Source organism: Amphibalanus amphitrite, unplaced genomic scaffold, assembly GCF_019059575.1.
Source record: "Amphibalanus amphitrite isolate SeventyFive unplaced genomic scaffold, NRLGWU_Aamphi_draft 001122F_arrow, whole genome shotgun sequence".
Lineage (NCBI taxonomy): Eukaryota > Metazoa > Arthropoda > Thecostraca > Balanomorpha > Balanidae > Amphibalanus > Amphibalanus amphitrite.
Genome location: NW_024882616.1, coordinates 91,532 through 113,497, shown reverse-complemented (window position 1 = coordinate 113,497; position 21,966 = coordinate 91,532). Strand labels below are relative to the sequence as shown.

The 21,966-nt window shown below is 49.1% G+C and overlaps 1 protein-coding gene across 1 annotated transcript in view; it reads left to right on the top strand.

Moving 5' to 3' along the window:
- Positions 1–21,966, top strand: part of LOC122370333 — a 70,860-nt gene that overhangs the window by 32,714 nt on the left and 16,180 nt on the right. Inside the window, exons 4-10 of the mRNA XM_043345825.1 lie at positions 684–780; positions 1,757–1,946; positions 5,371–5,486; positions 11,295–11,454; positions 19,366–19,541; positions 19,835–20,103; positions 20,549–20,729. Coding sequence (XP_043201760.1) covers positions 684–780; positions 1,757–1,946; positions 5,371–5,486; positions 11,295–11,454; positions 19,366–19,541; positions 19,835–20,103; positions 20,549–20,729 — 1,189 coding nt within the window. The remainder of the gene's footprint in view (positions 1–683; positions 781–1,756; positions 1,947–5,370; positions 5,487–11,294; positions 11,455–19,365; positions 19,542–19,834; positions 20,104–20,548; positions 20,730–21,966) is intronic.

Below are 21,966 nucleotides of genomic sequence, written 5' to 3'. Positions count from 1 at the left end.
CTCCATTTCATGACAGGACCAAATCGAAAGGTAAGCTTCGCAGCAGTGGGCTCTATAACGATATGTCATGATAACAGAATATTTTCCATTGTCCATCAATTACTTCATGCTGATGATTAGAGGTTTATTCGATTCGAACATGCCACACTTACGAATTCAATGTGGTGCGGGCCGGTTCCATGCTTTCAAATAAATTGTTCTCAATCAAGCATAAATAGTTGACAACTGAACGGTTCATTGCTTGAAATTCTGGCAAGCTAAGTACGGTATAATGGAATTCAGTGCCAGTAGCGGTGACCAATCCGGCCAGCATCAGCTTGAGCATGAAAGGCTACTTTCCAACAGCACCTATTGATCTAAGGTGCAGCTCAAACTGAAAGCGAGTAGTCAATTGCATTTCTCGTGCTTTCGTTTTACCCAATAGCAACACAATTGCCGTTTGCTCTGGTTAACTTCATTTGAACTTGGAATTCCTATTTAGTTGAACCGCTGCCTAATCAATCTCTATGGGATAAGCTGTGTGAGTTAATTTCTATTCCGACTGTGGACTGAAATCTGTTTCTCTGTTGTTGAGTATTCCGTCCCGCGAGTCCCGGCTCGCTGATTGCCTTGTGGCAGTTCCTAGGCACCCACCGCCCCTGGTTGCACAAACTAATGACGACACTGCCATTGCCACCTCCCAGGTCGCCAGAGGGCTCGAGCACAGGCAGCTCGCGGGAGCCGTCTCCCAATTCATCTGTGCGTCGACAGTCTACTACAGAGGAGATCCTTATAGCCAAGGTGAGTCAGGATTCCGGACGGGGCGGGGGGGGGGGAGTATCAAACTTGGAACCACCTGTCGAAAGTGAGAGCCCTTCGCCGGGCCAACTCGCCATGCACCAGTCTAGGCGAGAGCCTGTTGTCAAGGCAGCTCACCTCCTGACAAATAGCTAGGAATGATCTGTTGAGCCAGGCTACCCGTCAAATCCAGTAATGGATCTCTGGTGTAAATGTCTGATGCTAAGCGCACGGCTGATAAAATTAGCGTTATAACGTTATAACGCACTTTCGTGTGTAGCTGTCTTCCTGTATGCGTTGTATGGAGTGGCGATTGACTTGCATATGAATAAGCAATGCATTTAGAGGCACATATATGCACGTTGCAGTTGCACAATGCACTGACACAAGATAACATTTGTTTGTATAGATTTCTGACTGATCTCTTTTAATTTGATGTCGGTTTGAATTAACGTTTAGGCCTGACCAATGACTTGATAACGAAGGGGATTCCCACAAATGGTTTCCGATGTTCCTCGACTAAAACGAATTCGATTAATGACCGATTTGGGAGCCATGGGCACCAGAAGTGGGTGTACCCCTGTGCCTGCTGCATCAGCCCCGAATACTGATTGCGAGCCATGACGCAGGACCTGAGATGCCATGGGAACGGTGGTTGAGCATTTCTATGCAAACCTGCGGGTCGCAGGTCCGGCTCTTGGTTATGGGTTCTCTGGGTAACAGATTCAAATTCACAGCGGGTGGAATATTTCACACAGAAAATATCCGAGTAAGACTGGAAACATTAATGCCTGACACCGTTGGTGTTCCACGATGCCACCAACCCTTTTCTGAGTTGTATAGCACGAACTTCCAGTTTCTTCATCATACGCCGCTCTGTTATCTTAGGAATAGCCACGCCAGGAAAGCAGCGCCGATCGAGCCGTGGGGCCGTGTCATCATCATCATCAGGTGATCAGGTCGTGTTTCTCGCGTGCAGGGTTTCCGTCGCCAATCGACCACCGAGGACATTATTCGGTGTCGCAACTTCCGGCGCCAGTCGACGCTGCTGGACGAGGCGGCGCGCTGTCGCGGCCGACGTGACTCGGCCACGCAAATCCTGGACGGCACCGTCGCCACTATGACCGTGGAGTCGGCCGGCGTCGTCTACGACACGTCCACGCAGACAGGTGAGCTAGCTCTCCGCACAGTGCAGCTAGGTGAGGTCCTCGCCCACCGGACAGGTAGCGTTCCTCTCATTGGACAGACGGGTGAGACTCCCATCGAACAGTTGAAGCCCTCTCACAGGTAGAGTTTAGACAATCGAGGCCGCTCCCGCCCGGAGCTTATGAGACCGGCCAATTATGGCTCTGACCACGGTCTCTAAACACTGCCTGGGATATGACTTGTCACGCATGCTCAGTGGTCTTTGGTGTTACCGTCTAGCATTGTAATGTTGGAAACGCATTTGCAACCAATTCAAGGCAAACGAGATGACGGATTTAAAAGACAGCATAGAGTCACCTCAAACATTTTGTATATTCAGGTAACACTATTAATTTGTCTATAAGTCTGGTTTAGACGATTCTTCAGCTAGATTCGCAACATCGTTTGTTAGCAGACGCCGGACCATTAAGTTGGTTTTGCCTGCTCGTTCGGCTGAGGTGAGTCCCCAATTGTCCGGATTGATATCCTGTTCGATCTAAGCCGACCCATAATACTGATTGAGCTGTACTGGGACTCAGTGGAGCCGCGCGTCCGAGTCGATACGGTACGTCATTACGACCACGAGGCTCTGGTGCTCTGCCCGTTTTGTCAATTAAATGGAAACCCGTTTTGTCAATTGAATGGAAACTTGAACCTGCCGATTCAGTCGATACTCATGGTTTTAATGGCCATATGTGGTCCATCGATGTCGGTAGCGTTAAAAGATTTTTTTTTGGGGGGGGGGGTGTAGCCTATTGATAGGGTAATCCTCCAGAGATGCTTTGCTTGCCATGAAAATTTTCATGAAACTTTTTTACTTCATATATTTAGACGGAAAACAAGCACATGGTTCGGCGAAGCTAAGCGATTCATAATTACTGTCCATTTACTATGTCGAAGATGCTCAATAAGCAAAACAGTATAAAGTAAATAATGCACCGATAACCGAAGGTTTGTGTTTCACTGTTAAAAGCACGATTCGTTAGAAATGTGTTTTTCTATTGAAAAACATGCAGGAGTCCCGGATACTTTTGCATATTCATCGAAACATTAAAATAAAAAGTCCAAGTTGATGGTTTTCCTCCATTCCAGTGAGTTCGCCATTGACGTCGCCACGTGATCGATTCAGTTATGGTCCGCCCAGAACCTGAATTGGCGCTGGGTCAGTCTACCATCTGATGTATGCGCTGAAAAGGAACCCACCACAATGGAGGCCGATCGTTTTATACGAGTCTCCTCTGTCAAAAGCTGTTCAGCGCGCACTGAGTCGGTTGGGACCAGTTGGTAGGTGTTGGGCGGCTCCCACCAGCCGGGGTCCGCCTGGGAGCGCTCACACGGGGGCGCTCAGTGACCGCTGCACCTGGGGCCGGTCAGTGGACAGGGGGACCGGCAGTTGACACAGCGAACCGGCAGTTGTGCGGCCATATCCAGTTGACACCGCGTTCCGCCAACGGGGTCGAACGGTTTACGCCCACCGAAGGCTGGCGCGCCGCTTCACGATACCTATCGACCGCTGCGCGCCGCTGCTGCGCCGCCAGTGCCGCGCCGCGCCGCCGCCCGCCGGTGACGACCAGTGGCGCGCTGGGGCCGGGCGTGACGCACCGCCTGGTCCCGACCTGACCTGACCTGCCACGGTCCGACCCGGTGGCACCCGCTACCATCAGCCCGGGCCCGGCCGGCGCGCCTGGCTCGGCTTCTCGTGATCTGTCCTCAACACCCAGTCGACCCATAACATTACCGTAACGCCATGGTCTTTCCAAGTTGGACCTCGTGAATCCAAACTCTGAACTCTGGGCTCACTGTCCGATTAGTCACATTTTCGAGTCGCTCAACACCGGGAGTGTCTGCCTGGTCGGCTGCAACCCGTACCGCCGTGCCGTGTGTGATCGGAGCTGGGCACGGAGAGCCGCGGCCAGGAGCCGCCACCGCGTGTTCCTCCGTCCGCCACCTGTACCGGAACAACAGGCACGCCATGAAGGCTCCAACGAGGTACGCGACGGGGAGGGGGCTCATTGAATGGACCGGGGAGATACTCGCACTTGCTGGCGGCTCGTGGGGGCCGATTCCTCTCATAGCCGTCGAGCTAGTCACGTAGCCCCGCTTAGAGCACCAGGGATGGCCACACGGAAGGTTAGGTTAGGAGCACAGCTAGTAACAGCTGGTTAGGAGCACGCTATTCTTTAGAGCGCGTGCCTCGCTATTATCTTTGAAACCGAGGCTCGATGCTATACTGGAAGGAAATGAATGGAATGAATTACAGTTGTACAAAGGTAGGATGTCCATTGTCCATCTCTTAGAAGCAAATAAATGCGCCTATCATGCATCGTTTTGTTAACAGACGTCGAGTCGAGCTTGAACTGATAAATGCTTGATAAAATGCTAAATAATTTGGTTGAATTCCAGACAAGGGAATGTGAACAGCAGGTATATATAAAAACTCTTGGCTTCAAAATTTGTGATTCATGTGAACATGAATGAGGACTAAATTAACCTCGTTTCTTATCTGATGAGAAGTCCAATTATACTACAACTCCGCACACCGATAAAACAAACGCCATCGACCACTCGAATCGATGAATTGGTCAGGGAATGGGCAAGCTTAATGCAATTAATGGGCACTGGGCAGAATGGATGGCAGTAGGTGCTTGGTATACAATCGATGTTTTCAACCATTAGCAAAGCTGGTTTCGAACGCTACCGGACGCCGCTAACAAAGTGAAAGGCGGCTGTCAAATTTAATGTTAACTATTTCAAACACGTATGCTAATTTGGACATCTACTCTTCATCATATTTGAATCTGGTGTGATCTAAAGATCACACCATGTAAAAGTTCACACATACTCATTCCGATTTTTTAGTTTGGGCATTGGTGCCTCTAAGCAAGCCCTAAAGAATTGCTTTTTACGTCAATTAAAAACTGCTGCAGTCTGCACAAAAACAGCAAAAACGTTTTACGTAGACGGACATTTCCATTTTGTTTGCAGTGCAGTAAGTAGGGTGGCTAGAATCCCTATTCACGTCGGTGAGGTGCCCACTCTGGTACATAATGATGTATGTAGCTATCTCAGATACGTAACGTTCCGACACAATAGTCATTCACAAAAAAGTCATTTACGTGGCTCACCGTTGGGGATGGTATCTGAATAGTGTAGACTCTCGAACTACTCATCGCTTTATTGGACGCTGTTTGTTTATTGGTAATCCGGACCGGAATCATATGCCACAAACGGAGCCATACATTTATGAAATGGTGAGCTACTGCACTAGAGTGTTCTGGGAATCAATTTGGTTTGATGAATAGCGCAACCATCTCTTCAGAGAAACAATCATTTGGATATAAATGCCTCTGCTGCATACCGCTGTATATTAATTATTGTCTACTGACGACGATTCGTGTTGTGTTTCAGAACAAAGCTCGCTGTATGACAACAACCAGTATCACGAGGAGTGCCTGCGTTGCAACTCATGCGGCCAGAACCTGACCGGCACCAACCAGAAGAGGGCGCGCCGACACCGCAATAATGTGAGTCTCGTCCGCCGCTCCTCAATCATTCCTAATTCAGTGACACTGGGCGTATTGATCCGGCTTGTTTAGCAGTGCTCATGCGTCTGATTCTGTTTCCTACATAATGCAGAAACACTCGGGTAGAGCTTCTTCCTGGAACGATCAAATGAATGCGTCTGAGGGGATTGGCATTGGAGAGGCATGCACATTAACCGAAAAGGTTATGCTGCTCTTTTCAACGATCACTTTGCTTTAATTAGCCGTCTTTAGACAATTGCAATAACAAATTTCCAAACATTAGGGAAGTGCTACACATTTGCCAGCAGCCCTTGCGTTTGTTACATCTTGTAACTACAAAACGGATGGATGGTTTTGCAGGCGCTCCACTAATAAAATGAAACTATCCTCCAAATTTCCAAAATTACAGCGCAAAGCTTCAGCACTGGCATTTATTGCAACATTTCACTCGAATGGAACAAATCAGTCCACTACAACATAGAGGTACTTTGTTGGTCACGTGTTGACACACGGCCACGTGAAATAGACCACGGTTCGCAATTAGTGCCGGCTTAATTGACCTGTTGCCGGGTATGACGCCCGGCGGTAGGTATCACAGCAACCCTATCCGTGGCAGAGCCGACGCCGAGCCCCGCACTGGTCGGCGCGAGGAAATGACAATCAAACACCTGTGGAGGGTTATTGGAGGGCTAGACTCGATCTCCCACACCCCAGGCTCTCCACTCGGCTCGCTGCTCGCCACTAGTCACTCACCGATAGCAGCTCACCGCCAGCGGCTCACAGCTCACAGTTCACAGCTCACAGCTCACAGCTCATAGCTCACGGCCTCCAACCTGCTCACCGCCCCCGCTACCACTGCTGCTGTAACTCCCGCTGCCGCTCACCGCTGTGCTCACTGCTGACTGCTCGCCGCTCACAGCTCATACACGGCTCACCAGCCTGCTCACCGCTCCTACTAGACGATCTCGCTCTCACTGCCCGCTGCCGTTTTACCGCTGCCGCGCTCACTGCTGCCGCTGCTGCTCACTAATGCCGCTGCTGCTGCTGCTCACCGCTCGCCGCTCACAGCTCACAGTTCATAGCTCACGGCTCACCAGCGTGCTCACCGCTGGCGTTACCACTGTCGCTCACCGCGGCTGTCGCTCACCGGGTCCCGCTGGACGATCCCGCTGCCGCTGCCGCTGTCGCTCACCGCTGCCCGCCGAGCCCCAGGTCCCGCTGGACAATCCCGCTGCCGCTATACCGCTGCCACTGCCGCTATACCGCTATACCGCTGTTGCTCACCGCTCGTCGGCGAGCCGGGTCCCGGGTGATCTATCAGACGTCACTCGATAATGCCGGCTCTCCTGCAAAGTTCAGGACGTATTACGGCCGGACATTTGTTGTGGACTAGACGTTAGCTCGCGCATTTCTCGATCCATGGGGAATGTTTGGTTCTGATCAGTGGTTTGCTTTTACTTTTAAGCTCCGTATCTTTACCTATATTGAATTTCAGTCTGATTTTCATTAAGCTCAGCAAAACAGTGGAATGTAATTATCGAGGTAGGGTAGGCTTGTTGTTCACAGACAAGTGAGGTTATAACATTTGCATCATTTCAACCACATTCCACCGACTTTATTATATAACAGAGTTAAAAGCTATTCATAGAGTAGCCGGAAGTCTGTTGCATTAGGTACATTGCATAATGCATTAATTCCTTTGAGTCCTTCACTGTCTCATGCCGGTAATACCTTTGCAGCATAGTCTAAAGGAGATCAAACATTAAACTCTGGCCAGTCATGGAAATACAAGGCTGAATGCCTAAAAGGATGTTAATTAACACTATGCTAAAACCATAAATTTAACATTCAAACGCCTCCCAGATGGATGCCTTTGGTCTAAAACGAGCTTATCTGCTTGGTTTTACGCACAGCCACGAACCAGCCCGCCCCCATCGTGGTGACAAAACTACATGGGGTGTCCCAAAAGTAAGGTCATGATTTAAAACTTAAATATCTCGAGAAGTAAGAGTCCGAATCACTTCCAATTTTAACACGTGCAAGGTACATCCATAAAATTATTTTCTTGCATGCTTAAACCATTTTTGATCATAACTACACCGATCAGTAGGCATAAAACTGAGAAGGTCGAAATTCAACTCTTAGAGAGGGTCCGTCATTAAAACAAAGGGTAAATACCGCCCAGTTTTCGGCCCTAAGCAGACCCTATCAGCTCGCCCTATCTCTGAACTCATGCATAGTTTCGCCTCAACCGGTAAAACGTCAGAAAAAAAGGTATAATGTACGCACAGGGCATGATACTTAGCCACCTGTGCTTCGAGGTCCTGAAGACGACAGCGGGAATCGGGTGAAAGTAAATCAAGAGAGGTGGCCGAGAGTCCTCCCAGTGGTTCTTCCGCTCGTCGCAACGCAGCTGTGCCGACACCATCAACCAGTAGTGGTTTCAGCAGGATGGAGACTATGCTTGCACCGTCCTGAAGATCATGCATTGTCTCCGAGAGTGGATGGGAGATCGCGTAATTTTCAGTCAGGGCAACGCCATTGAATGGCCTCCGCGGTCACCTGACGTTACATCTTCATATTTTTATTCTCTGGGTACACAACGGAAAGGTTGTCTTTTAGGACAACCCAACGAGCCGGGAAGAACTAAAGGATGATCCCTCCGAGCAAACATAAGCGGCATCTCACCAGAGAATCGCTCCAGAATAGTGGAGGAAGTAAAACGCAGTCTATTCGTGCACGCGGCCCGAAATGGTAGCCATGCAGAAAAGCAGCAAATGTGGGGCTACGAGCCAATGTATTGACTCATATGTATATCAGAATAAAATTTTATAAAATGCTCTTTCATATGATGTCCTATTTATTTCTATCCATCGCGTATTTTTGGCGGTGTGGCCAAAACAAATGATGACCTTACTTTTGGGATTCCCATGTGCCATCTTTTTCAAGTCATACGCAGTTACTGTACATACGTCAGTCACTTCGTGCACGGGCGTCACTTTATGGAATTTATTGGTAGGACTTAAATGGTTGATTTTAGGGATACCAAAGCCATTCTTAATATGCAACACCATAAGGCTAATGTCAAAATGTGGACATTGTTGTTAGGGCTCGGGCCCTACCAAGTCTACCAAACGACAGCGATGCTTCGTGCCTTACGTTAATACCAGTGAAACGCCTTTTGGGCGAAGAACGAGCGAGCGAGATAGTGAGCCCTGCACGTGCGGAAGGGCGTGAGGGTACTTCCAACGGGCTTGCGCAAAGCACCCTTCTAACCGGTCGCTAGCGGTGTGCCAAATTTGAACGCAATCGGCCCAGCCGTTCCTGAGATCTGGAAACGGCATTCTGCACGTGCGCACGTGCAAACGGGGTCCAAACTGACTTTTGCACGGCACCCTACTAACCGGCCCCCAACCGTGTACCAAATTTGAGCGCAATCGGCCCAGCCGTTCTCGAGATCTGGGAGCGCCCCCTGCACGTGCGCACGTGCAGTAGCACCCCAACCTTAACACATGCAGATGAATTATCTGATGGAGACCTAACTGTGTACCGAGTTTCAATTCAATCGGCCCAACCGTTGTGCCGTTATTGAGGTTGCAATTTTGGGGGTTCTTAACAAATGTCCAACTTTACCACGCGCCACGTGCGGTGGTTGGCAAGAACGCATGGTGGCCATCACACCACAAAACTTTTACGTCCAAGTGACATTCAGTAAAGAAGACCGCTTGTCAATCGGATGTCCCGTTCCTGAGATATTAGCTTTTGAAGAGCGTCCCCACGTCCGGCCGGCCGGCCGGCCGGCCGCTCATTCATACTCAGGATTTTCCCTTAATTCAGTATGAACTCGCTCGCTCGCTCGCTCGTTAGCAGTCAATCACTGCATTCACATGCAATGGAAAGGAAGGTCGCTGGTAAATGTCGGCTTTTAACACTCTATTGTCATCGCAAATGTGAAACGAAATGAACAAAGAAGATTGATTAAAATGCTGAATGAATAGATGAATGAATGAACGGGTAAATTGATGAAAGAATGAATGAATAGATCGACGAATCAATTAATTACGGAGTGAGCGAAGCGAGCGGAGTCTTTCCGTAGATGAACGGAAATTTCTAAGTATGAGCGGCCGTGCGGACGCTTTTGCGAGGCTTATATCTCAGCAACCACTTGACCGATTTACATGCGGTAAATTTTGTAGGGTAGATTCATTCCTTCTACCAAGTATTGGGCTATTCCCGATGCATGTGGGTGACCCCTTATGCACGTGCCATGTGCAAAACGAAGAGGTGTCAGTTTTATAATTGTTGCAATATCTCGGTAACTACTTGGCCGATTGCGCTGAAAGTTGGCATGTAGGTAGGCATCCACTAGGCACTACATATCCATGTGCCAGAGTTGGGGTGCTGCTGCACGTGCGCACGTGCAGGGGTCGTTTCCAGATCTCGAGAACGGCTCGACCGATTGCGCTCAAATTTGGTACACAGTTAGGGACCGGTTAGTAGGGTGCCGTGCACAAGTCAGTTGGGACCCATTTTGCACGTGCGCACGAACGGCTGGGCCGATTGTGCTCAAATTTGGCACATCGTTAGAGACCGGTTAGTAGGGTGCCGTGCACAAGTCAGTTGGAGGTACCCCTTCGAAATTTCGCACGTGCAAGGCTCATCCTCTCGCTCGCTCCGTTAGTCGCCCCAAAAGGCGTTATACTGGTAGATAAATAAATTAATTAATTAATCGATGAATGAATACATAAATGCTTGAAGAGAAACAAGGAAGATTTGAATAATATGGGTTTCACCGGATAAAACTGTTTTGTGACTGTTTACCTAAAAACAAATATTTTTCAGTGGGTATTATCCATGGTATTATCTATGCCTACCCGTACGCGGTACAGCGCCTGTCAAATGGCGTCTACCAGTTACCGCGAAGTGCTGAAAGAATGATAAATATTAGCCTCAATCGAGGTGCTGACGTTCATCAATCATTTTGGCTGAGCTGGGATCTCACCCATTGACTTCAACTGACAACTCGGAAAGTGAAGGCCTGGGAATCACGGTTGCATTCTGTCAAACATCGGTACAATCATGCTGCCATTCACTTATTTGGAGATGATAAATTGCATTAACTTCTCTAATCTAACCCATTGACCTGTCATGGCTGACTCAGCGCAAGAAAGCCAATTTGGCTGGCCGCCTCCTTGTGTACATGGTGTAGTGTTCCCAATTGTAACTTCACGATCTGGATGCTTGTTTTTGCAATATCTTGCGGGGGTTTTAATACGGGGTAACCAGTTACCACGCATTATGCGTATCATTCGGTCGCACTGTCTCTAGGGCATGATTGCAATTTTAACCGTTGCTGCACACATCTCTGACCTGACCAGTGACCTCCGTCACTTCCAATCGGTCAGCTGTGACCGGCGAACGGCGGTGGACGTCGAACCCTGTTCAGGCCTTAGCAACGGTGTTCAACCTGAAATAAACACGGGAGATCCATTTCATCCGATCACGTCCAATAAATGTCGCTGAGGCAGAATCGAAGCGCTTGCTATTGATTAGCCGATTTTGGCGTGCAAGTTCAGATTATGCGTCTTTTAAAAGTAGTGCCGTTTTTTTTTAATTTCGTAAGTTGGCCCATCATTCTGTCATTTGCTGCCACTAAGTAAATGCCTGATGAAGCCGTGTAAAAGATGTGAGCAAATGCGATTCAAAGCCCCGTAATGCTACTAAATGAGCGTTCCACCTGTATATAGCTTTTAGTGTAGATCATTTCCAGTCACAGCCCAATCTATCTTCATGTGCCCTTCATTTCAGATCTACTGTGATCTCCATTTCGCTGACCTTGCCCTGATGGAGAGCTCGGACTTTATGAACCAGCTGCGCGCCTTCAAGCCGCAGAGTCTGGGCTGCGCCGTGGCCCGTCGCAAGAGCTCCACAACGCTCATCTTCCCGCTGCCGCCACAAGCCTGTTCAGGTAATAACAGATCGCACCGCATAGCCACAGGCCTGCTCAGGTAAAACTAGATGGCACCGCACAGCCACAGGCCTGTTTAGGTAAAGATAGACCGCACATCACAGCCCCAGGACTGTTAAGGTAAAAACAGACCGCACATCACAGTTCCATGCCTGACCAAATGGCACGGGACAAATTAAATAACATGCGTGCCTGACGGTGAGCACAACGCATACCTACCGTCCACAACTTTTTCGCCACTTCGACTGCGGAATGCAACGCTAACATGCATATGTGTGATGGTTGGTAATTTTCGTATCGATTTTGATAGAAAGGAAATCGAACAAACTTTTAAACATCCGTTTGGAACGAATAGGTAGCTTGGTTTTGAAGTGCGCGCCCGAGACAAACTCATTTTTTTCTTTGTGGTGTCTGCGGCAGCCATTCCACACCGAGGAGTGTCCGTGAGACTGCCTCTGTATGCTCGGCGGAAGCGGTGATTGGAAATCATCGAGAGCGACACTCGGAAATGAAAGCTTTTCACCTTGCCATTAGTGGCGTGGCTGGCTTTGGGAAAGATGTGACTGAAAGGGCTTTGGTCGATCTTTGAGATCAGAAGTATACAAATATAAAACGACTATACCTAAGAAGTTATCAAGTTTGCATAAATTGGTCCTTTTTAAAAATGACGCAAGGCAGGATGAGAAAAACGTAAAACAGGATGGAATATATTTATTTATTCTCACATCTTAAACTGCGTATGAAGGCTAAGTTATCCTTCATTTAGTTTCAGTTACATATGTTCGATTTCGACTTCTCACACAAAATACCACCTATTTCGACATATAACGTTACGACAGTTCACAGTTGACTGCTATTTCGACCTATGGGTTACGGCACCTGACTGCACTATTTCGACCCGTGATGACATTACGGGGCCGCTGTTTCACCTGGTGATAGTGCTGCCAGCTCAGCCCAGTTCCAGTAATATGACATATTGATCTGGTTATGAGCCGATGGTGGTGCGGCGCCGCCGGGCGTTGTAACCGGAATCGTAACGTTCTCCCGGTTCCTGCCGCCCGGGCAGTAGCATCCTGAGAGTCAGTGCTGCCCGGCACTGGTTTGGCAGGGTCTCCTGAGAGAAGCAGCGGTTGACGGTCGAGACACACTGTTGTGAAGCAAACTGCTTATAACTGAGTTAGCCTGTCGTTTATTTTCAGACCAACTGGGACCCAGGGCGTATTTTAACATGTTAACTGGGTCGGCAATTGCCGACCCAGTCACGGAGAATGCCGACCCAGTGACAGCCGTTTGCCGACCCAGTTGCCGCCCCCTCTAGGATGCAGCACGCACATGCAGGCTAGGTGCCGTCATTCATAGTGAGGCTGCTGCCCTCCGAAATGATAATGCCGCCTCTTAAAGTGAAGCAGCCGTCTATAGAAAGTGATGATCCCGCAACTCAATGTGACAGTGCCGCCCCTAAATCTGTTAGTAGCCCCACTCAATGTACCTAATGGTGCCGCCCTTCTAAGCATATGTGGAGCCCCGCAATGTGATGATACCGCCCCTCAAGAAGATGATGCCGCCCCTTTCAGTATCGGTGGCGCCCCTCATGTGATGGTGCCGCCCTCACTCAAAGTGCCGGTGGCGCCCCTGAATGTGATGGTGCTGCCCGCCAACGAGTCGGTGGCGCCCCTCAAAATGATGCTGCCGCCCCTTAAAGTGTTGGCGCCGCCCCTTATAGTGTCAGTGACGCCCTTGGAAGTGTCGGAGGAACCCACCAATATAATGGTGCCGCCCCTCTAGGTATCCACATAGCCCCTCATTGTGATGGAGCCGCCCCTCAAGCAGACGATGCCGCCCCTCAAGAAGATGATGCCGCCCCTGAATGTGATGGTGCTGCCCGCCAACGAGTCGGTGGCGCCCCTCAAAATGATGCTGCCGCCCCTTTAAGTGTTAGTGCCGCCCCTCATAATGTCAGTGACACTCTTCGGAGTGTCAGAGGAACCCACCAATATAATGGTGCCGCCCCTCTAGGTATCCACATAGCCCCTCATTGTGATGGAGCTGCCCCTCAAGCAGATGATGCCGCCCCTCAAGAAGATGATGCCGCCCCTTTCAGCATCGGTGACGCCCCTCAATGTGATGGTGCCTCCCTCAAAGTGCCAGTGACGCCCCTAAATGTGATGGTGCCTCCTGTCAACGAGTCGGTGGCGGCCTTCAAAATGATGCTGCCGCCCCTAAAAGCGCTGGTGCCGCCCCTTAAGGCCTGGCTACACTATGCGTTTTCTGCGTGCGTTTTTTGCGAGTTTGCGTGTTTTGCGTAATATCGTTCTAGAAAAAAAGGTTATTATTAATTTAACTTCTTTAATATTTATATAGAAGTTAATAAAACGTTTATGTTAATTAAAAGTTTATATGAAAAACATATAACAAAAACGTAATGTTGTTTCTTTCTAGAACGATATTCCGCCAAACACGCAAACTCGCAAAAAAAAACGCACGCAGAAAACGCATAGTGTAGCCAGATCTTTACAGTATCAGTGGCGTCCTTCAAAGTTTTGGAGGAACTCATCAATACAATGTTGCCGCCCTCTAACTTTCTGTAGCGTCCCTCCATATACATAATGGTGCCGCTTCTCAAACCATCCGTGGCGCCCCTCAAAGTGATGGTGCCGCCCCTTACAGTGTCGGTGGTGTCTCCTCAAAAGTCAAGGTGCCGCCTCTCAAAGAAATGCTGGTGTCCCTCGAAGTGTCGGAGGCGCTCCTCAATGTCATGTTGCCGCCCCTCAAACCTTCCGTAACGCCCCTCAACGGCATGGTGCCCCCCCCCCCCCCCCAATGTGCTCACGGCGCCCTTAAATGTCATAGAAGCGCCGGTCAAAGTGATGACTGTGCTCCTGGCAGTGTCGGTGGCGCCCCTTATAGTGTCGGTGGCGCCCCAAACAGTATCGGTGGTGCCCCTCAAAGTGATGATGTCACCCTCAAACAAACGGTGGCGCCCTTCGAAGTATCGGAGTCCCTAAATATCATACCTATTGCCGCCCCTTAACGATCTGTAGCGCCCCTCCATATGATGGAGCCGCCCCTTAAAGTATCCGCGGCGGTCCTTAAAGTTACAGTGCCGCCCCTTACAATGGGGTGGCGTCCTCAAAATAAAAGTGATGTTGCCCCCCCCCCCCCGAGTAATGTTGACGTCTCTTCTTTAAGTATCGGAGGCGCTCCTCATTGTCATTTTGCCCCACATCACTGCGCACATGGCGCCCTTCAATGTAATGGTGCCACCCCCAACGCTCAAAGAGATAGTTGCGCTTCTCACAGTGTCGGTGGTGCCCCTCAAAGTGGTTTAAGTGCCCTAAAAAAGTTGGTGGCGCGCCTAAAAATGATGCTGTCGTCCCTTAGCATATCTGCAGCGCCTCCAAAATGATAGTGCCTTCCCTTAATTAACCGGCGCCGGGCTGAGGTTTGAACCCCCCTCCCGACCCCTATAACTTGGCTACTGGGCCACGTAGCGACACGCGGTAAGCGGCATTCGAAAGAGTGTCAAAAACTACTTGGGTTAGTTGGTTAACCGTACTTTGGTTAGGTCAAGTCAAATGTCAAATATCAGGTGACCAGAGGTCATCAAAGGTGAAATGTTGGTGAAATGTTGTCTGTTTCAACATTTATGGACAAACTGGCGCATAACTCGGGGAAGAATAGAACTACAGCACCGCGAAAAAAACGCATTCGATTGCTCTTCAACATTCCTATAAAGTCCTCAGACTTGACCTAACATCAACGGCTTAACCTCCAGAGCACAACTAGTTTAACCCGTGCCGGGCCGGGGAGGGTCGGAGTGGACATTGGACCCCCCTCCGCCCCTCTACTGAGCTGTTTTAATGAAGAACCTTTTTACTGTAATGATTATTGACTCACGAAAGTTATGACATTGTTTTTTTCAGTACTGTGCTCCTCTCGTCGAGATGCGTCGAATGAACTATAATTTGACATTCAAATGTCATTTGGGAAATTTGAGCTCAGGTCCAGGTCATGACCTGACTGGTAAAGGTCACGTTGCATATCAGTCGATTTGTATCGTCAAACTGAAATCATCTAAGGTGTTTTCATCGCTCAGGCATGTCGCATGTCTCTATCAGAAGTTATTGAAAAACTGCTGGAGGCCTTCCATGACCTGACATGACCTCAAGGACATAACGAGGGGTCGTGGGTGGCAATTTTCCGATTAAGTGTGTCATTTTTAATTGTTTTATGATGTTTAAATTCGTTAACTTTGACATTTGTCTACCTATAAAAAGAGGCATGCATGCCCTGATTTTCTCCCATTTCCTTATATCTAATGGAAGGGTCGCAAAATTGTCCTTACCTTTGGTCAAAGACATAGCAATTTCGAGACTTACATTTTATATATACAGTTACACACTGTTTGTCTTATCAATCGCTGAAGTTATAAAGGGATCGTTCAGTCGGTGTATCTATGGTGAGCATTTGCCTGTTCCGTAGCTCAGTTGGTAGAGCACCGGACTCCCCGCATTGTCTTCGCTTGCGTTTTGTCCGCCGGCTGATCCGAAGAGAAAGTTACCGAGTGAAGGTCATTCAAATTTCAAAAACTCAATGAAAATGTCACTGGGGTCACGAAAATATTTGAGTAGGTAGGTATACCATTCATTAACTTGGGGGGGGGGGGATGAACGTATCGTTACAATCATAAGCGTAGGAACCATGGGTGCAAGGGTGCAGCTGCACCCACAATATTTATCCAGTGGGTGCAGACAGTGTATTCTGCACCCTCAATAATCTGAACCAAAAACCCCTTTTTTCATCAACAATACTTCCCATGCAGCACGGCAAATTCAGGATATGTTGCCTACTATCCATCTTTCGAAGCATTTGCTACTGTGATGGTCTTCAAAACTTACATTTGTGCTAAAAAAGGGAAATGGAACATGTGATTGAACACATACCGAACCGATGACCCACTATCAAAATTTTTAGCCCGATATCTTCGAAAATGGCTAAGTTGGCCGCTGTTACTTTTTGCGGTAGTCAATATTGACAATATTAGCCCTCGCGTGTGTGCAGCGTTTTCCAGCTTCTAATGTGTAGGGGGAGGGGGGAGGGGGGTCGGTCGGACCCCCCTGCCATTCGGCCCCTGATCGAGCTATAATGAAGAGCTTCGCGGAAAAAAAAAAACGAGGGTGTTGCCCGTGACGAGAGGAAGCCGATGATACCCAATTTTAAGGTCCTACTTCATTGGTTGACCTTCCAGGTCGGGTCAATATTCCAAAAGTCGGGAAAATCGGGACCTGCTAGAACTGCGTAAAGTGAAGCTGTTATCGGGTTTTTCGGGGTGCTGATCACGAATATCTGATGTTAGTTTTGATCACAGATGATTTCTTCATGCATTTAGGCCAGATCGGGTCAGGTCAGGTCAGGTCAACCATTAGGCGTCCTACCGGCTATCCATAGTAGGTATCAACTACCACTGACGGCGTCGTAGCATGTCACGAAATCACTAAAACTACTTCGCCGCGTAAACGTTCAAATGGATGCTAAATTCGAAATCAGCCCTATAAACTACCCTAGAAACATGTAAAACTCGAAAAAGTGAACCGAGGTCATCAAAGGTCAATGACCTGACCTGACCTTCAGGTTACCTTCACACCCACCGTGATGCATGGGAAGAACATCATGAAGATGCCGAGACCATCCCGGCCGAACATAGTCTCGAGAATCAGGTCACAGGTCAAAGGTCTTTTGGGTCAGGGTCATGAAATTTTCAGAGTAGGTGTAAAACTGATCAACTCGAGGGTACTAAAAGTTTCGTCGCGATCGGCCGCTTTTTGCGCGAGTTATTTGCGAACAACCATGGGGGGGGTTCATCCGACCCCCCTACACATGCGAGGGTCAATGCTTCCAAATGCACTTATCGGTCGGTACCTTTTCGACATGGTACACCCTCAAAGCTCGTAACGAGCCTTCGCTCGGGTGTCGCTCCCTACCCCCTCCCCCCACTCCCCCCCCCCGCTTCACCGGCCATGGCTGGATTTCTGCACCCATGCACCCACAATGTTCCAGCCGTTCCTACATCCTACGCCCATACTTACAATACGCTGTTCATTACGCGAGTAACTAATGAATAAAAAATGTATGACTTCATCCTTTCTCCACCCGCTCTCCCTCTCCATAAAAAGAGAGTTAATTGTGTTGCATTTTATTTAGATGCAGAAAAATAGAGGCGTCAAAGGATATGGCCGAATATCAGCGACCCTTGCTGTGTAAGCAATGGGGCTTGCAATGGGGTATGACAAGTGGGGGTAATGGCCCCGTCCAGCGCCCATAAAGTGGGCACCACTCGTGCGACCTGCCGACCACTGTTCTAGAGCCATAAAACACCGTGAATGTTTTAAGCTTGACGATACGGATCGACTGGTATGCAACATGTTTTATTTATGGTGAGGTCATGAACTTGACCTCAGGTAAAATTTTTAAATTAATTTTTGTACAGTCAAATTATAGTTCATTTGTCGCATTATGACAAGAGAAATACTATAGCCCGGAAAAATAGACGTAATACCATACCGCTGAGCTTAGGTAGGTTGAATCTGAAATCATTACTTAGAAAGAGTTATAAAAGAGCCGTCGAACGTGTCTTTTTTTGTCATTAAATATCAGTAGGTATGCCGCCCCCCTCAGATGCCAAGTGCCGCCCCTATGAGTGCAAAATGCCGCCCCTAAATGTGATTGCCGACCCAGTGAAAATCCCTTAAAATACGCCCTGCTGGCACCTGTTTTATTTAATTGGGTATTACATAGCTTAGTAAATTTATTTTTATCTCCGTCGGCCAGTTCAATTACCTATGCCATTTGCATAAAAATAGCATGTGAACAAATTAAGAAGACAAGTGCCGTTTTTGGCAGCATCACTGATCTAACTAAACACCGTTAACAGCATAAACGTATATAACACATAGGTACCAATGCGATCGAACCGACCGAAGTCTATGAGACAGTCGATGTCATCAACTGTCGACCGACCCACCCTCGACCGGTCACCTCCACAAGAAGGAGTCCGCGCTCGACCGACCTCCACCGCTAACAGCCTGCAGGCGGACGGCAAACTTCAGCACCGCCTCGCGACAAACTAAGAAACTTGTCAATCCATGCTTTTGGAAGCGCCAAACGAGGTGCATTTTCTACTGAAAGGCAAGCACCTCGATGGCGCCGTTCGACAGCTCTCAGAACTGAACTTGCGGCTTTGGAGAGCTGCTGGCCGCCATTTTATTCAACTTGTGACGTCAGTCTGCTGATAAACTCATTCTTGATTTATTGATTTATCGTGTCATCTAACCGTCAGTTCAGCGCAGATTTATTGGTTTACAAGGCAGCTCGGTGTGCCTGCCTTTTTATTCATTTAGAACATGCGTCATAGCTATGCATAACAGGCTTCAAATTGGTTTGTATTCAACGCATATGCTCAATGTCAAATGCTATGCAAATAGTCGGCTTACCGAAGACCGATCCTATATTTGCATTGGATAGGCCGGACCGGCCGAGCTCGGCTGGCTGAAAGAAATAAGGAAAAGTTAAAAATGGAGTTTTATTACCGGTCGTGGCTTCTTGCAATCCATTCACTCATCTAGATTAAGTTTTAACGTTATTTGGCAGCCAGATGGCAATATTTTGCTGCTGAACAAAATTTATTCAGGCGGAAAGTTCGTTCAATGGAAAAAAACTATTCAAAGCCACGAAACGAAGGACATTTAGAAATGACTAAAACAACTCCTCTCTCTCTCTCTCTCTCTCTCTCTCTCTCTCTCTCTCTCTCTCTCTCTCTCTCTCTCTCTCTCTCTCTCTCTCTCTCTCCCTCTCTCTCTCTCTCTCTCTCTCTCTCTCTCTCTCTCTCTCTCTCTCTCTCTCTCTCTCCCTCAGACGAGTTCTGCCGTGGTTACCCGCACAATCTTCTACCCACGCCCGGCTACTGGATCGAGTGTGCCGGCCAGCCGCTGGACGAACACGTCATCTGGGACGCCGATGAGGGAGAAGTTAGTGAAGACCAGGATGCCGACCTGGAGCCGCCGTCCGGAAAGTGTAACCAGACCGTACAGGTAGGTCTCGGCAGCGCGGGAGGAATTTTGGAGAGCGTGTCAGAAGGGCGCGGATAGACGGAGAGCGGATCTCTAGGTATCTCGTTGGGATAAGTAGACCTTCCTTGTTTGGAGCTTTTAAATGAATGTTTTGTATAACATCAACCACACATTATTCCGAACCTGTGAAATAGATTGATACCGCAGCTTGTAAGCATTCACGCTGGTAGTCTAAAGATAACATCCTGCTTCAAAGGCTTAAATTAGTATTATCCTGCTCGTTGGATGACCTGACGTGGCCTGTGCCGACCCAGGCCGGATCGGAGGACGGAGACGACTACTCGCCCGCCTCCCACCGACTGCTGCGCGTGCCCACCATACGCGCTCCCAACCGCGAGAAGACCCCCATCGAGGAGCACTTCGACAAGTACGGCACGTTCGAGCTCACATCGATCGAACAAGAGACGTTCGAAAAGTATTTCTACGGCACCGAACACTGGAACTACTTCACTCAGGACGAGGACCTGGGGCCGATCATCCTGAGTCTGAAACAGGAGACCATCAACGGCAGGGACCAGTTCAGGTGAGAGTGAGACAATCCTTCAGCCCACTTATTTCAGTATGGAGACAATGAAACACATTCATTTATTACAATGTTGTGTTCAATGTCGTTAATCACGCGGAGTATCATTCTCGTGTCTTATCAAGTATATTGGCTGACAAATGTAGGGGGGTGTGACGGAGAGGTATCTCGGCATCATATCATAGAACAGTCAAGGCCTTTAGGCAGCGCCTTGCCGGTAAGATCATGTAGCATAGCTCTGTCATCTGTATCCGCAAGATCATGTAGCATGTACTAGCAGCTATGCGTCAATAACTTCATATGACGTAACGTATTATCCATGAGAGCACGTTACAGAACGTTGTGTCGGTAGAATCCCTTAACAGAGCGGTGTGTTGCGTAGAAAGGGGCATGTTACAGGACGTTGTGTCAACACGATCAAATGACAGTGCGCTGCTCCCGGCAGAATCATGGTGCGGGCCATCAGCTACACGGTGCACGGCCTCGTACCGGCCTCGTGCGTGTTCGCCGACCGCTACAACCGCGAGGAGGTGGTGCGATCGCTGGGCAACGAGATCAACCTGAACCCGCCGCTGCTGCTCAGCCAGCTGCCCGACATACCCGAGGAGCTGCTCAAACTCGACCAGGTGAGGGACTGCTCAGACTCGAACAGGTGACAGCTGCTCAAACTCGGCCAGGTGAGCAGCTGCTCAAACCCGATTAGGTGAGCAGCTGCTCAAACTCGATGTGAGTGGTTACTACCAGCTGCCCGACATACCAGAGCAGCTACTCAAACTCGAGCAGGTGAGTTGCTATACTGTGTCCACTGCCACTGCTTCACGGAATCACAGGCGCACAGGGTCGCTGGATCACGGGTGAGACAATGCAGCTTCAGATGGAGGTGTGGAGATGGATGGATTGTTAGTGCCCAAAGAAGCCACCTGGAAACATTGGTAAGAGCACGGCTGACGTGCCCTCCATGGACGGCCGTCGGCGGCACTGATGCGATTACGCGCCTCACCTGGTGCCTGCCGGCAGTCTGTGGTCTGCGGCGCACCGTCAGTCACGCCGCAGCGACATCGATGGTGCCTGCCGGAGCGCGCCGCCGCGCTGTCTTTCACGTGCAGCGGCGACCATTTCGGCCGCGGCCGATGTCTCTCTCGGCGCCAGTAATTGGCGGCTCGGGGTCGAATGGCTCCCGCGGGCCGGCAGATCGACAAATAATTGACCTAATGCCATCTGCGAGTGGACACCAATTGGTGCTGGTCACCACTCGGTCAGCGGCACCACTCAGTCCCCGCTGCTGTGGTGAGTGGTGCTGAGACGACTGCTAGTGCTGTCAGCTCCCGGAAAGACGTATGATAGAATCTACGCCCCTCTCCCAACTTCTTAATGCTCGTGTGATTTGCTCACCATCGTGGCTGACGTCAGCTGCAAATACCTTCGTAAGGATATTCCCATACATACGATGGTCTCACTGAATATTTTTTAATGAATTTGGTGAAAATGCTGAAGATGGTAACAGGATGCACGAAACGTCTATCTCGACTTTTTATGCTAGTGATTTTTATTAGAGGTCAATTGGAGGAAAAATTAACTGATAAACAATGAATCTAGCTGTAAGTACAGTCGAACGGTTAAACCCAAATGTTGGAGACGACGTTATGTATCTGTCCATTGTGCCGAGGCGCTTGTTTGTGCTCAGGGAATTCGTTCCGAGAAGTCGGCCTCTATGTGGAGAGCGCTTCACAACCGGACCAACTGCTTGTCGGAGGCTGAGTCTCTGACAGAGTGACCCTAAGTGGCTGAGTGCGCCGTCGAGAGAGCCTCAGCGCAGGCTGATCCCCAAAAAGGGTCAATGGCTATAATTGACCATCCCAGCGG